Source organism: Gobio gobio (assembly GCF_949357685.1).
Source record: "Gobio gobio genome assembly, chromosome: 4".
Lineage (NCBI taxonomy): Eukaryota > Metazoa > Chordata > Actinopteri > Cypriniformes > Gobionidae > Gobio > Gobio gobio.
This window is the reverse complement of record NC_137100.1, coordinates 47535829-47552734: the sequence shown is the minus strand read 5'-3', so window position 1 is coordinate 47552734 and position 16906 is coordinate 47535829. Positions and strand designations below refer to the sequence as shown.

Here is a 16906-nt window from a genome sequence, read left to right as displayed (position 1 = left end):
GTGTAGTCTAAATCACCAGAATGAATTTGGGTAACATAAAGCCATTCTGTGTGAAATATGAGAGGGCAGCAGACTTGTGTTGCCTTGTCGGATTTGGTGACCCTGCTGTATCTTTCTTTTCACACTAGAGAATATGCATATCATATCACAAAATGCTTTCTAAAATATTTGGTAGAGGTTAATTCAAGGGGACAGCAGATTTTGAACAGCGACTCTCTCCAACCGATTCATTGAAAAGATTCGACTCAAAAGCACGATTCGTTCACGAATCATACATTGCTGACACACACATACAGCCCTTTTTCCATTTAGCAAGAAAAACTTGTAATAGCATATATACTGTGCTCTCACTGTTCACTGTCACATATGACACACCTCTGTAAATGTGTTATTTAAGTGTCAATGTCTGTTAATGTTGTGGTATAGTATTTTATTTCACCATGCCAATAAACAAATATATTGTTTTAAATCTCCCTAAATTGTAATTTAGGAGCATCTGAAGCACATTTCAGTAAAAAATGGATCATGTTGGACCAATCACATGCACGTTGGCACCGGTTGAGAGGCGTGTTCACTGTTCCCCTGATGCCGCTCTGCAGTGAAGATGGCGGAGAGAGGAGACGGCCATCTGAAGCTAATAAACAGAGAAAGCCTTTGAGTGTATGCTTTCTTCAGTAGAGCGTTTGTGTAGTTAGGTGAGTAAAAGAGAGCAGTGTGCCGAAACCTCCCTGATACTTACGCCTGTCGACATTTAGCAGATTCGCGCTCAGTTCAACTGAAAAGGTTTGATTGCCGCACACGGCTCCTTACCATGGCTAACACGGACCAACTGATCGAAGCATAGATTGGTTTCTGCTGAACAAAACAAAAAGCGCAGATAATTGTTTTATGACAAAATAATGCGACAGTAAATTGCATCCTTTTTATCTGCTTGGTAAAATGTAACCATGTTGCTTTTAGTTACTCATATCCGACCACTTAGCAAAGGCCTTTGGCTTATGGTTCATTGTAATACCTTGCAAATACAGAGTATATTTACCGAGCCTTTTATTGAGCAACAATACAATAATTTTCATCGCGACATACAAATGCACAATTTGTTGATTGTGGTAATGTGGCATACGTCATCATAATTTAAAAATAGCGGGAATTTAAAATGCATCTGAGAAGTTTTGCCATCTAGTTTTCTTGGTTTTCTTGAATTCCTCTTGATGTTTCTTTCTCTTTCTTCCAGGACTGGCAGAAGATCTGGCTTCCTAGGATGGACAGTGTTTAGATGTGGTCAACATTTAAGCTGAATGCATTGTGATTTCCAATAATTGAGACAGTGATTTCTAAACGGCTGTCTACATTAATGAAAAGAACAATGTAGTCAGCTTAGCATATTCAACCATGCACATGAATATTATCAAATAGGTTGGCTTGCTGAGTTGTGTAATGTATTCATGCATGATTTAGGGCAGCAATTTTTTTAGCTGAATTAGACCGATCCCTTTCCAATTTCATTCTCTTATAAATTTTTTTAACATAGCTCTTTTTAAGAAATTTAACATGGATGTGAATGAGATTTTACCTCCCCTCCCGTTGGAGCCACCTGACGCAGTATTGCCAGGGAATGATTACAGTAAAGCACCTCCACCACCTCCCCTGCAAACGTCCAGTGACGCAGAGGAAATGGACGTTAGCTCTGGTGGTGATGGACACCAACACACCCCAGCAGTGGACAGGGACGAACAGCTCCTCCTCAACAAGCGCACATTGTCCATTAGTAGCTGTCCGTCAGATAATCCTGACCCCATGGCCAGGTGCCCTAGAACCGCTCGCCACGCTCCCCCAGTTACCAAGTTCTTACCTGATCTAAAACTCCTAAAAGACGTAAAGATCAGTGTCAGTTTCTCTGAGAGCAGCAAGAGCAAAGACAGGAAGGTGTTGTACACTGGTTTGGGGCAGGTTAGCAATGAAGATCAGAGTCTAGAGGGCCTGAACGGCGAATTGCATGATTCTTTAAGTGTGCCGGGCAGCTCAGCCATGAGTGGCGGTTCTTTAGGTTTAGTTAGAAACAGCGAAGAGCTGGAGACAGAGCAGGAGAACAAGGTTGAGTTTGCTGTGCTGGACGACCTGGAAGATTTCAGTGAGAACTTTCTGGAAGTAGAAGAAGGAGAGCCGAGTGGTTTCATGTCTCAGATGATAGTTCAGCAGGAGCAAGCACAAGAGGAGGACCTGAGCTACTCCTATGAGGTAAAATTCCAGGTATCATTATGACCTCTTTGATTTTGGTCAATTGCTTTCTGTTCATATTGAAACATTCCTTTATAATGTAGGCTAATTATTGTCATCTAAACCTCTAAATGCCCATCATTCAGAACTTCTACTGAAATGTGTATCTACCACAAATAGAGCACGTGTCTTTCATTCATCAAGAAGGATCCTGGAGTGTAACAAGGTGGTCCATTTGAAGAACATTTGAATTACTGCTCACAAAGTGGGCTTGATTCAAATCGACTTCTCAGCGTACGTTTAGTTTATGACTTGTCAGTGGCTGCTAGTTTCTTACCCACCTACTCTTCCAGGAGGACTTTGACAATGATGTAGATGCCCTGCTGGAGGAAGGCATGCCCATGCCTAAGAAGAGGCGCCTGGCTGAAGACAAGTACACTGGAGACAGTGATCACCATTCAGACGGGGAGGCTGGAGTTCAGCCCATGATGACCAAAATTAAGACCGTTCTTAAGAGTGAGCCCTCCAGTCATAAACAATGTTGCTACTCTGTTAAAATGTTAGACTGCATTACTTTTAAAATGACAATTACCATCGCACACCTGTTGGTAAAGGATAGCTGCGTAGGAAAGAGGATAAAAAGTTAAAGGAAATCCTGCACACTATCGATACCTGCAAAATATATCAACTTGTTTATTGGCAACGTTTCCGTCTCATGACCTTCGTCAGGCATACACAAATAATATAGTTATGTTTGTATTATAGTGTATATATTATTATAGTTATATTTGTATATGCCTGATGAAGATCATGAGTTAATATCTTTTGCAAGTATCGATAGTGTGCAGGATTTCCTTTAACTTTTGAGACTGCATTACTTTAAAATGTCTAAACTTTACATAACTACCCAAAAGTGATGGGTCTTTTTAAACTCTGGTATATCTCATTCTCTGAGAATGTAGTTTAAGTTAGTTGTTTAGTTTTTTTTGGTCCTGATTGTAGACTTTTTTTTTTTTTTTAACTGATTAAAGGGATAGTTCACCCTCAAAGTTGTTCCAAACTTGTATGAATTTCTTTCTTTTGCTGAACACAAGATATTTTGAAGAATATGGGGAACTAAACTGTTGATGGGGCCCCATTGACTTCCATAGTATGGAGAAAAATAATACCATGGAAGTCAAAAGGGGCCATCAACTCTTTGGTTACCGACATTCTACAAAATACTATCTTTTGTGTTCAGCAGAACAAAGAAATTCAAGGTTTGGAACAAATTGAGGGTGAGTAAATGATGACAGAATTTTCATTTTTGGGTGAACTACCCCCTTAACTGATTTTAAAACTGTGGGAGACCACAGACATGAGAGCAGGTTCAACTGATTTTTGGCATCCAAATACCCACACAAGAGGATTCATCTAGACCGTGAGACAACACGCCTGTCGATTGTAGTAACATTTTCACATTGAGATGAGATCTCTGAGACTCGTGAGATTAAACCTGACTTGAGGAGAAAAATGAGCCATGAATTGGGGAAAACCCCCCAGATCGTTGCAAATCGGGCCCAAGATCTGGCTTAAAATCTTCAAGTATGTGGCCAGCCTTAGCTTCTCGCTTTCATCACTTTCGCTTAAATTCTCGTGCACTGACTCGTCTGCTAAACTGAATATCCAATCAGAGTTCCCACTCACTGATGGCCCCGATGCTAATTCAACATGCTGAACTGGGCAAACTTCCGCTGACGTGTAGAACACACTGCAAAAAACTAGCCCGACGGATGCTTGCAGATGACCAACTGTCAGCTACTGGTGTGTCCAGGCCTTAATATTTTTGTGGACACTTCAGGATTGTTTGGTTCAAAATATCAGCATTTATTTGAAATAGAAAACACTTTACATTGGTCAAAATATTTCCAAAATATTTGTCACTTTTAATCAATTTAATCCATCCTTGCTGAGTAAGAGTTTAAATTTCTTTTAAAAGAAAATAAATTATATTGTGGTCTTGTTTTTATTTTAGTCACTTCCATTATGAAAATGTAGTTTAGTTTTTCAGTTTTAATATTTATTTTTGTAGTAGTTAACAAATGTTTTAATTTTTGTTAGCAACAGTAATGCTTAGTAATTCAGAACAGAAACCTATATTGGATTCTGTATGACTCTAATTTATTATTGATTGATCTGTTTATTTTTTTTTAAGGTCGTGGGCGTCCACCTACTGAGCCGTTACCCGATGGGTGGATCATGACATTCCATAACTCTGGCATTCCAGTCTACCTCCACCGGGAAACCAGAGTTGTGACCTGGTCTAGACCTTACTTCCTTGGAACAGGAAGCATTAGGGTAAATGGTATTCTTACGTCATCTTAGATGAGACTTTCATGATAGTATTTGTCTTAGTGTATCATTTCTACTTACTTTGCATTCTCATGCACCTCATCCCCCAGAAACATGACCCACCAACCAGTAGCATTCCCTGCTTGCACTACAAGAAAATGAAGGAACAAGAAGAAAGGGAACAGAATGGAGAGGTGACTCCGACAGCAGAGGTGTCTCCAGTGAAATCAGGGGAGGAGGGCGCCTCATCGGAGAGAGCTGATGAGCCTGACTCTACGGCCACAGAAGAGCCGACCGGCAGACCAACTTCAGAAGATCCAGATCTTGACATCATGGAGCCAGGAGGATCTCTAGAGGGGAAGGAGTGCCAAGCCACTGAGACTGCACAGGGAGCGCTGGGCCAGGTCAAAGCCAAGGTGGAGGTCTGCAAAGATGAGTCTATTGGTAAGAGGACAAGGTTTTATTCTATCTTGTGTATTATTATTTAATATACACATGGTTTGTAAAGCATATCTTCTCATCACTTGTATCCCAGAAATTGAAGATTTTAGAAACTACCTAGAGAAGTGCTTTGATTTTGAACAAGTTACGGTGAAGAAGTTTCGGACATGGGCCGAGCGCAGACAGTTCAACAGGGACATGAAGAGGAAGCAGGCTGAGTCTGAGAGGCCCATTCTACCGGCCAATCAGAAACTTATCACACTGTCTGTTCAAGACGCACCCACAAAGAAAGGTACCTGTCTGAGAGTCCCTACATTTATGAATTGCACAGCACACAGTGTGGCGTTTTAACAAGACTGACCATGTTTATATTTCAGAGTTTGTCATCAACCCCAATGGGAAGTCAGAAGTATGCATTTTACACGAGTATATGCAAAGAGTACTCAAAGTGCGACCAGTTTACAACTTTTTTGAATGTGGTAAGTAGAAAAATGCATAAGGCTAAAATGGAAAAAGAAATCTGCATATCTGCAGTAGGAGTGGAACGGTTCAAATTACGTTTTTGGGTCACTGTTTCGGTGCGGTTCGGTATGTGCTATGTTTAGGGTAACTAGGACATTTGTCAAATAAAAATAAAGTAAGAACAAATAATCAAACTACAAGCAACAGCACACATACGATAGAGCAAAGATGCATGTGAAATAAACTGCTTTTCAGGTTTTACTGGTACAGAAATTGAATAATCAAATATAAAATAACATTGCATATTACAATCTTCACTGTTTAAATTAATTATTGAAGTTACAAAAGCTATTCAGTCAAGAGCAGTGAGTGATTTCTTAGTAATTTGTTTGATTAACATTAAAAACACAGACAGGAAAATACTTCTTTCCCTTTAAGAAACAATCTTCACTGTTTAAATTAATTATTGAAGTTACAAAAGCTATTCAGTCAAGAGCAGTGAGTGATTTCTTAGTAATTTGTTTGATTAACATTAAAAACACAGACAGGAAAATACTTCTTTCCCTTTAAGAAACAATGCAATCAATAAACATGAACGCATGTTTTTATCGACTGATTACGTTTTACTTAAGACATAACCTACTATGTGCACACTGCGCACACAAAAATCTCCTCTCGGCGTGCGCTAGTTCTCTTTCGCATCTTGCTCTTGAATGTTTAAATTGGCAAGGGTTAAATTAGTTTAGTTTAAACACAACGTGTGCTGTTCAGGGGCCCGTTCTTCGTACCTCGCTTAATACATCTAAGATGATTTGACAGATCCCAGATCTTTTAATCGTGATAACTGATCTCTGGCTAATTTGGTTCTTCAAACGAATTTGCGGATTGGATTTAAATATCTGGATTAAATGATCTATGATCACTGAGCGTTCTTTTGTTCCCTGAAGAGGGCAGATGCATCGATCCTCGAAACCACGATCAGCAATGCAGCGATTGGCTGGCGTCAAGACAGCAACGTAATGACATCATATAATTAAAAAGCCACCTGGCAAAAAACTTGACACAGAAATTACACAAAAAAAACCCCACGAATATCTGGAGCTTTATAAGGAAAGCCAAATGACCAAACCAACATTAAAGTTATAATGGATAAATGATAAATGTTTTTTTTTTTTTTTTTACATGATTACCAATTATTTATATTCACGATTTTATACAGTATTTGTACACCCTTTACATTTTTATTTCAATGTTGTAATTTAATTTTTAATTCAATTTGAAGCAGATTTGTAACGTGACAGTATTTAAGTTTCTTATGGGTCAAGATCAAATTATCCTCTCTTGCGCTGCATCAAGCCACTCCAATAATATCCGTGATCACTTAATGCACGGCTCAGATTAACTGTACAACATATGTGTAAACCAATAAAAACAAAATTATATAAAGTAATTATTCCATCACAAATAAATCGCTCAATCAAGTGGCTGTGTCTATAGTATTATACACAACATTATACATTCTCATATAGGCTACATATACAATATAACATTTTTATATTATTATTATTGCCCCTGGTTCAGTAATGCACTCTTGTAATAAAGTAGCAGTGGCTGGGACAGATTTTAAGTATCACCTCAAGATGCAATCTAATCCTGTTTACATGAAATAAGCCTGCTCCCGCTTATGGACCTGTTACTATGACAAGTCCAGGATGAGCTTCGAAGAACCAAACAATCCAAGATCATGCCAAATCGTCAACAGTCAAATCCAGCTAACTGAGTTAGCGAGGTACGAAGAACGGGCCCCAGGTCTCACCTGCGCTCGCGCTATCAACTCACGGTGATGACGTTACGCGAGTCATACGCTAGTGCATACGCTCGCATTCAAGAGGGACTGTTTTGTCCACGCTTTTTGATCATCGCTGTTGTTGTAATGTATGAATGTGTATCCATCGACAGAAATATAAATGAACCTTACTATGTCTGTCGGCTTTACTCATTGTTATTTTCGACAAATCATATTATAGATGCGTCCTCAGATTTGAGATGAACCACAGTGCAAGTGGGTGGAGAACCGGTTCAAATTAATTAATTTTATTTTTTTAACAGAGAACCGTTCCACCCCTAATCTGCAGTATAATTTGCAGTTATGCTAATGAAGTGTCACTTGGCAGAAAATGTTTAAATTTTTTTATTTTTTTATCATTGCACTTAAACATTGTGTTATGCTGTTGTAAAAGCAATAAACCTCTTAAGGCCATGCCATACAGTTTGTTTAAAGAGATTTTGGGCTTGACATTGTGCCTATAATCATGGGGAAATCGCTGTAATACATGGCCCTTTGTGGTCTTTTAATAAAAATAAAAAAAATAAAAATATAAACGTCTTGATGTAATATTTTCTTTGCACAGAAAACCCAAGTGAACCCTTCGGAGCCTCAGTCATTATAGATGGTGTTACATATGGCACAGGAACAGCAAGTAGTAAAAAACTTGCCAAGAATAAAGCTGGTACCTTCTCCCCCCTCTTCATTTAAATCCTTAACTTTAGCAAGAATACATTTGCTTGATGAATGGACTACTTTAAGCATTTATTTTATTGGAGAACAGTTATTATTCATACTGTTGTTCTCTTTTGGACAGCTCGAGCAACACTGGAGATCCTCATCCCTGACTTTGTGAAGCAGACGTCTGAGGAGAAGCCCATAGAGGGAGATGAACTGGAGGTACTGCTCTTCTTTCTGGATGAAGACATTTTATCTTTGGTCGGAGTTCTTTTCTTTGTGGTACTTATGGCTGTTTATTTCCTTCTCCCATCCCACAGTATTTTAATCATATCAGTATTGAAGATTCAAGGGTGTATGAGCTGACAAACAAAGCAGGTTTACTCTCACCATATCAGATCCTTCATGAGTGCCTTAAGAGGTATGTTATGGTCTAGAGTTTCCCATTTGATTACACGCAATTCAGTACCAGAAACGCATCTGTTGATACAGCCTGTGGGTTCTTCAAATGTCATCACGTCTGATTGAAAAGCAACTGAAGATCTGTTGCTCTCTGTTCCATAGAAACCATGGCATGGGTGACACCAGCATCAAGTTTGAGGTGATTCCAGGAAAGAACCAGAAGAGTGAATATGTCATGACATGTGGGAAGCACACTGTACGCGGCTGGTGTGAGTATCCATGCTTATAAGAACTTTCATTTAAACAACCCCCAAATCAATGCTAGGCAACTAAAAAAATATTTTTAATTAGCCAATGGCTAATCAATTTTACGATTTCAGTTGCCTGTGATTGAGTTGGGGTGAAAAATAAGTTTAGCACAGATGATTTCATTGCCTGCTAAGCTTTACGCACCACCCGTCTCTGGCGCTTTCTGAAAGAGAGCTTAAGCCACGTAAAGAGAATTGACATGCTAGATCTAAATGCATGGCTCAATAATGAGGACTGCCCGATGGCCTAGAGTTGACAGACATGTCACTGTCCCGATCGGGCCAGTGCTGGTTCACCATGAAAGTTTATCATTTGCATGCATTTTTAAGTCTTGTCAATTTAAACATTCAAGTGCAAAAAGACGCAGTGTGTGCCTAGAAAGTCGTGGCTTACAGCACCGCGAATATTGAATTGAGCTCTCTTTTATGTCTTCTCGCACAAGACTGGACAATTTCACACAAAATTGTCAAAATGCCGTCTTGGCGAATATCCTAGCAAACATAGTTGGTAATGTGTTAAGTGAACGTAAACAGTCGAAATAAAACGCACGTGTACAGTATCAGTATACTGGACCGTACATTCTGTTTTAAAGTGGCAGCAGCCTAGTATTCCTGCTGCTGTCTGTTTTTAATGTTAATTAAACAACAAAAGACTCACTGCAAATAAATCACTTAATCTTTCTTGACTGAAAAAAGGATTCATCTATATTTAATTTATACAGTGAAGACTATGCAGTGTTTTAAATTTGATTACTTTATTAATTTTCCCAATGTGTATCTAACTACTGTTTGATCTGTCTGATAAACCTGAAACGTACTTTACTGTGTCTTTGTTCTATTGTTTATTTATGCTATTTTTTAATTTATTTTGCTCTTATTTTATTATAGACTGTTTACTTGTCTTGTAATAGTGTTTAAAATTTATCTTGTATGATATATTTTTGTGGAATCTTTTGATTTGCTTTGTTTTTGAATTCCATTAAAAAAAATTACTAGACAATGGCGACTCAAGCTTCAGTGTGTGGTTGTTTAAAGCACTCGAGTAAAAACCACTGTTTCACAGCTAGACTTCTGAAATAAGCGTTGGTCCACTCTGCAGGTTATTCACAAGCCACATAGCTAAAACTGTTAAATTGTTGACTGCAGGTAAAAATAAGAGGGTTGGAAAGCAGTTGGCGTCACAGAAGATTCTCCAGATGCTTCATCCTCACGTGAAGAACTGGGGCTCGCTGCTGCGCATGTATGGCAGAGAAAGCAACAAGATGGTAAAAAAGGTCAGCACTATCTTCATCAAAACATACTCTGCATTGTAAAATAGTAAATGTGTTCATAAGGGGAATTAGATTTTTAATGTGATTGTAATGTTGAATTCTTGTGTCGTCTTCAGGAGAACTCGGATAAGAGTGTGATTGAGCTTCAGCAGTATGCCAAAAAGAACAAGCCAAACCTCCACATCCTCAACAAACTACGAGAGGAGATGATGAAACTGGCTCAAGATAGGGTACAGCTGCAAATATGACCTTTTCCAGCCAAATCTTGCACTTTGGATAAATTAAGTTGGCCAAAGATTAAAAACAGTTGATCCATTGCAGGCAGCCAAAATAAATTCAGTAAAGTGACAGCTAAAAAGCTCTTTTAGTGTGTACTAATTAGTCTTTTTATATTTGTTTCAGGAGGAGGCAAGAAAGAAGCCGAAGATGACTATAATGGAGTCTGCTCAACCTGGCAGTGAACCGCTGTGTACTGTTGACGTCTAGCAAACCCTCATCCTTGTGATAGCAGATAGCACTGACCAATGGTAATAGTTCTATAACAAAAGGTCATCGCACCATTACTGACTTATGCATTACTTTGCAGTGCAAAATGGCAATACTAGTTACATTTCTATCAGATTTGAGCTCTATTCCCAGGCCAATTATTGCCCATAATGAATGGGTTCAGTTAGAGTTGTAAACATGCACAGGGAAGGTAGAATGAGCATTAAATACCTCCAGATGCACTTGTGCACCTGAAAGTGCACAAATAATGATGGCTGTTGACAATAATGCCTATATGAAAATCGTAAAAAATGATGTATGTTAAGTATTACAGATGCTTTTAAGTTTGTGGCTTTTAGATGTTAATAAAAATTTTGCTTTTCCCTTCTTAAACGGCAAATTCATTTCATATTTACTGTGGAACTACACATTTCACATGAGAATATCTCAGTACTCATTACTGATGCGTTTTACAGACACATCTGTCATTTTACAAGGATTGGTTCCTTTATGTCAGCTTCTGTGGCATGCAGAGTTGTTCATTCAGTGCACGTGATCTCTTATCTGGAAAATAGTTTATAATGACTTAAAGTGTGTGGGTTTTCTTTAGTGGCCATGTCTAGTTCTTATTGGCATGTGAAACATTTAAATGGTGTATTTCTAAAGCATTTCATATGCACACTTACCTTTCAATTGCTTTTAAGAAATGCACTAATGTTGGAACAATTTCCTTATGTGAAATGAACAAGCCTTTTGTTTTCATTTTAATTAAGGGGTGATGCATACCAATGGTCAACTTGACCAGTTGCTATACTTGTTCAGAAAGCACGGCAGAGAAAACACAAGCACAAGTGTTTGAGGTACTGTAGTTGAAGACATCAGGGATATAGGATGCTTGTGTACACTACTTTTTTGGTTACATTTTCGTTAAGTTTTAATATAATCTAACTCTTGCATTAGCTACTGGTTGGTAATCTTCAATAGGAAAAATGGTATATGTTGCCTTAGTTTGTAACCCTTTCATTGATGGTACCTTGTTTCAAAAGGGAAACGCCTCACTTAAATCTGCATTTGTGATGCTATACGTTATATATTTGTGGAGTGACGCTTGCTGCATTGATATTTTAGAGAAAATGCTTTCTACGCATGTGCTTTTTTGCGTTTGTATTAAATTCTGTATGGTTTTGTGGACATTTTGCTGAGGTGATTGTGCTCGTTTTATTCAGATCTTGTCACAATGTATTATAGTTTGAACCATATTCATTATTTCAGAAGGCAGTCTACCTAAAGCAAAGGTGGTAACCATACCTCGAAGAGAATCAGACCATGTCATTGTATTCAATAGCTTGAAGAGCAGTGTGAACCAAAGCTTTAAGTCTTATGCATGTTATGGAATATTGCTGCATAACTATTCATAATATATCTATCTAAACATACATGGAATTATTAAATAAAAAAAATGCAATAACTGCTGGAGTAAAATGATTGTCACTGTTAGAAGAAAACCACTACTTCCCTGAAACTAGTAGGGGGAAAAGAAAAAAAAATATTCTGGCATTAAGATATGACCGGAAGATGAAAGTCTGTTTAACACAATGAGTGAATCAGGTTTTCTTGGGACAGCGACTAAAAACTGCAGTGAACTGTCAATGAATTTAGTGTTTAATTTGTGTGCTTCTGAATGTTCCTGTTTTCCATGAGCACAAGGCTGCTGCCATACTAAGAGTGCTTAGAGAATATGCTTTCCCAATAAATGTCTGGGGTGTACGACTTGTTCTGTCAGTCTTGCCAACTGTGTATTAGTTTTATGAAGAAATGCGTGCTTTTTAATGCGCTATCGTTGAAGGGATAACGTTGGATGATTTAGCTGCAAGTAACGCTGCCTAAAAAGTTATCTTAATGTGACATGATCGCTGATACAGTGATTTGTTTATGCAAATAAATTGATGACCAGAAACTGATGTCTTGTGCTATTTTTGACTAGGTTGTTTTAATGCAAACAAAAGAGAAAAAAAGGAAACTTATACAAAAGCTTGGTAATAGTTTGAGCACTGAGTTGAGTCTGGTTAAAATATGGAAGAAAAAACACTTGAAATACCCCCCCCAACACTACCATTCAAATGTAAAAAAAAAAAAAGATGAATGGCCATGCCGGCATGGTAGATGGTGAGGACAGCAGAGCTTCAGGTCTCTGTGGGCTGACTGTCAGTATTGGAGCTGTAGTCCACTCTTTCAAACAGCAGGATGTTTTCACAGTGCATGGTCTGAGGGAAGAGGTCAACAGCCATAGCTCTCACTGGCCGGAACGGAGCTCCTCGCACACGGTTAGAAGGAGCTCTACAGAGACTTTTAGACAAAACATTTATTTAAACAGTAGGCTCTGACGTGCTTATTCCACTCTAGGTAATAAAGTTGAATGGGTCAACCTGAAAACATTTAGCCAGTTTTCTTAATGTAAATTTCTGGTCTTATCATGCTAGGGGAATTATTTAATAAGCCAAAAAGAAAGTTATTTCCTAGGCTTAAGTCCCAAATCCCTCTCATATTTCAACTTTTCCACTAAAACCAACTCCATTAACAATTAAATCAATGTACTCTAGATTTGATGTCCCCGCCCTGAATTTGTTCTTGTTATATATCCCGTTTCACATTTTCACAGAAGTAAAGTTTGTTGACTTTAAATAGAAAATAAACTTACTCAATAAAATTGTTCATTGCTGCTTTGGCATTGCAGGCGACATAGATGAGTCTCTTCAAATGCTCTGCTCTTCTGATTGCTAGAATAACTTTGGAATCTGGTGAGAGTTAGAACATTGTTCGGAACTTAAAAACACCACGTCTACAAGTTAAAAGCAGTAATATCAATATACTATAAGTACTTTACGTACGTAGCCCTGCTCTCGGAGGATCAACGATTGCTGTGATGTTGGGGGATACCACAGCATTAAGAACAGTGGAGAACACATCTTCAGCCTTTCCACAGTGGAACTCCACATTGGTCAAGCCTGAAAATGTACATTTAAAGTCTGAGTAGATCATGGGAGATGGAGAGAAAACAGGATGTCACTCTGGCTTACCATTGGCTTCAGCGTTAGCCTTAGCATCTTCCACTGCCTCCTGGCACAATTCAATGCCAATCACCTTCTTCACCCTCTGTTAATGACAACACAGAATTTGGTATTTTTCTAACTGTTGTTCTGAGAAGAGTTTTCTATGGACTCATATTTTTGTGTATTCTTAAAGGCAAATGCCACACTTTTGCCAAAGAGATGCCGATGGTTCCTGTTCCACAGCACACATCCAGCACAGTGCTGTCCTGGTCGAGTTGAGCCCATTCACCCACAGCAGAGTACAGAACCTCAGCAGCAGGTGTGTTTGTCTGGCAGTATAAAAAAAAATAATAATTCAATATTGCAGGATATTTAAACTGAAGATCAATATTAATATCCTGATTATCCCTAGAGGAATGAGTTGCCTGATACTTGTTCACTATCGTAGTATTAATCCTCAAAAAATTATACAACTACAGAAGGTTCACCTGGAAGAATGAGTGAGGAGAAATGCGAAATTTAAGTCCGAGAAGCTCTTCGTAAATGCATTCTTCTCCGGTCACATGTTCACACGGCAGGTCCTCTGTACCCGCCGATGTCCTGGGTTGAAGCAAGGTAATAAATGAATGTAAAGTCCTCTAAAATCTAAATTAATCTCATTTGAGGGGCTTACCTTTGTCCCATTCTCACAAAGTACAAAGATGTGATGCCACTTTCTTTTCCTTCTCCTTCGGTAAAATACTGACGCAGGTTTCGTTTCAGTTCCTCGAGTTCTTCTTCTTGGAGTTTCTAGATTGTCAAAAAATTAAATTATATTCATTCAGCAGCAACAATAGTTCCACGGATTGTAAAATGCATAACATCTAAAGAGGACACCAAAATAACCACTGAATAAATCTCTTATTACCTGTGGATTGAAGAAAACAATGGCCATGGTTTGCTTTATCCTGCTTGTTCGTACTGTCAGTTGCCGCCAATGACCCTCATAAGTCTCTGGACTGTATACTGCATATGGAGTAGTCCTGTTAAGGATAACACAAAACACTTAATAAATACATACATGACCCTGGAATTGAAACATCCTTTCAAAACAAATTTCACCGGTAGGCCCATAAATATAGTTAGATTTAGATGCACATGAATCAACTGTTTATTTATTCACCTGATGAACTGCTGGAACTCCTGCACAACCCTCTTGGCCTCAGAAGACACATGGGTGGTTTCTGATGGACTCACTACTGCACAGGATCCTCCTTTATACTTACCCAAACGAAAGCCCACAGTCTTATCCTCTCCATCTGCTCCCACTCCAATCACAAACTCGCACTTATTCCTGTACTCCGTCTGCAAATATAGGGTCTTCATTGGACAGTGACAAATCACACTCAATCATACTATTTCTGTAACCATATATTTTATTAAATGGATGATATAAGTATAAAAAAAGTTACATTAAATCAGTCAGAATGTACTAAATAGGCACCCGCAAACTGTAACCTGCTACCATGTCCATAGCAACAATCCATGAAATAAGCGGCTCAAGCACGGTTCATTAGGATCTGTACATCAGCAAAACACAAGTAGCCTACTATCATTATTAAAAAACGATCTTGGCTATGCGATTGAGCCCCGACAATTACTGACAGGAATGTTAAACATTCGACCCTTCTGAATGCCATTGAATAACTCTCATACGGAGTACAGTGGTAATACCATGATAGTTTATATTTATTGATGTGTTAGAATAATGTATGGGAGCATGTGAGTACGCAGATGATTTACCTGCACAGGTGATGGTCTTATGGGCTCGAGTGGGCAGCACATTTTGTTGTATTTCTCTTTTTGAACGAACAGCCAGGGAAGCATGGCTTTGTTGTTGTTGCCAATTTCTCTAAGATCAAGGAAGATAGTTGTATTGAAGAAACGTTAACTGAGCAACAGAAGCTCATGAATGAACTATATGGGTGGCAATGTCATATCCATTTCCGCAATTTTAAAAGAAATATCTGGAAGCCATTCATGCATATGCATGTCACCAGACCCATCAGAAAATACCTTGTCAGTTTCTGGAGAACACCTTCAACTTCTTTCTCTTTCCTCTTCAGCTGTTCTTCATAAGGCACGTTCCACAAGGGTGTCACGGCATTGGCAATCTGGATATTGAGAGGCTCTTCCTCATCCTCCTCTACCTCCTGGCAACCCGCAGCACGTTTTGCACCGGGCGGGCCAGCTTCCGTTTCCTCCTCTTGCTTCCTCTTCTTGAGGATGGGATCAGCTTTAGGCTTGGCCAGCCGTACACTCAGCACTTTATTCTTCCATTGCATGCCGTGCACTGCCTTCATGGTCTTGTCCCTTTCCTCCTGGTTCTTAAAAGTGACAAAGGCAAACATCTGTCTGCTAAACAGCTTGATTTTGTGAGGATTGATCCCATGCTTGTTGAGGAACTTCTTCAGGTCATTAAAACCAATGTACTTGGGCAAGTTTTGAATCTCAACTTTAAAGATCTCTGAGGTAAAGAGATCTCCTTTGATGTAACGGTACACACCACTGGCTGCACCCTCCTCTTCTTCTGCTGCTGCTGCTGCTGCTGCTGGTGGTGGTGCTGGCTGATCCTCTTGGTTTTTCTCCTCCATCAGGTCATCTGGTTCCTTCTCTGTGCTGGGTAATGAACCAGCTGGATCATTCTTGTCAACATCAACATCTGTCATTTTGCTCTGCATGAAATGCCAAAAGAAACATATTATTAAACCTTCAATTTCAAGAATCAGTTTCAGCAGTGTTCTGCAATGTGTCATGCTATGATTCACTTTAAAAAGAGTCACTGACATAAATTTAAGACATCATATTAATTGAGAGACTACATGGAATATTTGTCTTTAAAAATTATTTTCTCACATAGCAGGACCATTGAAATTTAAAAAAAAATAGTGAACAGTTACAGGATATACACAAGATATACACATTCCTTTACACATATACATGTACATTTTAACATTCCAAAAAATAAATTGCCATCAACTAATGGACAGAACAAGGCTACAAGGCAAAAAACAAAGCAGATTGTCTTTGACAACTAAATGCAAAGCAAATGGTGAGCAAAATTATTTCTGATATTTCTTCCTATCGCCTGAACAAACCTGCGCTGTTATTATTCAGTGTTCTTCACTATGAATCCAGAAGTAGCTCTAAAAGAACAGTGCACTTTATGCATACATGCAAGCTGCCATCTTTAAGACAGAAACACGTGTCAAAAGCAGCGTATTGTGGGAACACCGGTCAAGGTCTTTTTTAATAACATGTATTTCTAATACTAATTGTTTTAGATATACTAATTAAATTTAAACCGCACAATTAATTTAATTGTATTGTTTTAAGGCGTTTAAAATCGTTTAATTCCAGCGCAGCGTTTAATTTAATCTAGCGCAAAAGAGCCGA

The 16906-nt window shown here is 38.6% G+C and overlaps 2 protein-coding genes across 5 annotated transcripts; one reads left to right on the top strand and one right to left on the bottom strand.

Annotated features, from left to right (window-relative positions):
• The first annotated feature begins 573 nt into the window (after nucleotides 1-573).
• dgcr8 (DGCR8 microprocessor complex subunit) lies at nucleotides 574-12539 on the top strand. 4 transcript variants are annotated; one of them, XM_079815732.1, is made up of 14 exons: nucleotides 574-695; nucleotides 1235-2238; nucleotides 2571-2733; nucleotides 4412-4554; nucleotides 4659-4992; nucleotides 5084-5281; nucleotides 5367-5468; nucleotides 7863-7961; nucleotides 8094-8176; nucleotides 8275-8375; nucleotides 8519-8625; nucleotides 9811-9938; nucleotides 10052-10165; nucleotides 10338-12539. In XM_079815732.1, the coding sequence occupies exons 2-14, from the start codon at nucleotides 1552-1554 to the stop codon at nucleotides 10419-10421; spliced, it is 2343 nt and encodes a 780-aa protein (XP_079671858.1). In that variant the 5' UTR covers nucleotides 574-695; nucleotides 1235-1551; the 3' UTR covers nucleotides 10422-12539. The 4 variants fall into 4 exon arrangements, with proteins under 4 accessions (XP_079671858.1, XP_079671859.1, XP_079671857.1 ...); XM_079815733.1 differs by having other exon boundaries at nucleotides 585-695; nucleotides 9811-9929; XM_079815731.1 differs by having other exon boundaries at nucleotides 588-695; nucleotides 1235-2250; nucleotides 9811-9929.
• Nucleotides 12389-16716, bottom strand: trmt2a (tRNA methyltransferase 2 homolog A). The gene is made up of 12 exons (XM_079815734.1): nucleotides 16609-16716; nucleotides 15527-16185; nucleotides 15254-15362; nucleotides 14634-14815; nucleotides 14379-14493; nucleotides 14145-14260; nucleotides 13960-14071; nucleotides 13678-13800; nucleotides 13499-13574; nucleotides 13310-13426; nucleotides 13120-13216; nucleotides 12389-12767 (listed from the first exon to the last, which is right to left on the bottom strand). Exons 2-12 carry the CDS (start codon nucleotides 16177-16179, stop codon nucleotides 12605-12607), a joined length of 1863 nt encoding a protein of 620 aa, XP_079671860.1. The 5' UTR covers nucleotides 16180-16185; nucleotides 16609-16716; the 3' UTR covers nucleotides 12389-12604.
• Between the last annotated feature and the right edge of the window lie 190 nt (nucleotides 16717-16906).

Bases quoted from the DNA above. Each gene is read 5' to 3' on its own strand.
- dgcr8 (XM_079815730.1), top strand. From the start codon at position 1,552: ATGGATGTGAATGAGATTTTACCTCCCCTCCCGTTGGAGCCACCTGAC. The intron at 2,734-4,411 runs GTGAGCCCTCCA...TTTTTTTTTAAG, and splicing joins AATTAAGACCGTTCTTAAGA to GTCGTGGGCGTCCACCTACT. The intron at 8,376-8,518 runs GTATGTTATGGT...TCTGTTCCATAG, and splicing joins CTTCATGAGTGCCTTAAGAG to AAACCATGGCATGGGTGACA.
- trmt2a (XM_079815734.1), bottom strand. From the start codon at position 16,179: ATGACAGATGTTGATGTTGACAAGAATGATCCAGCTGGTTCATTACCC. The intron at 13,801-13,959 runs GTGAACCTTCTG...TTATACTGCCAG, and splicing joins CTCCTCACTCATTCTTCCAG to ACAAACACACCTGCTGCTGA. The intron at 13,217-13,309 runs GTACGTAAAGTA...AACTCTCACCAG, and splicing joins TCCTCCGAGAGCAGGGCTAC to ATTCCAAAGTTATTCTAGCA.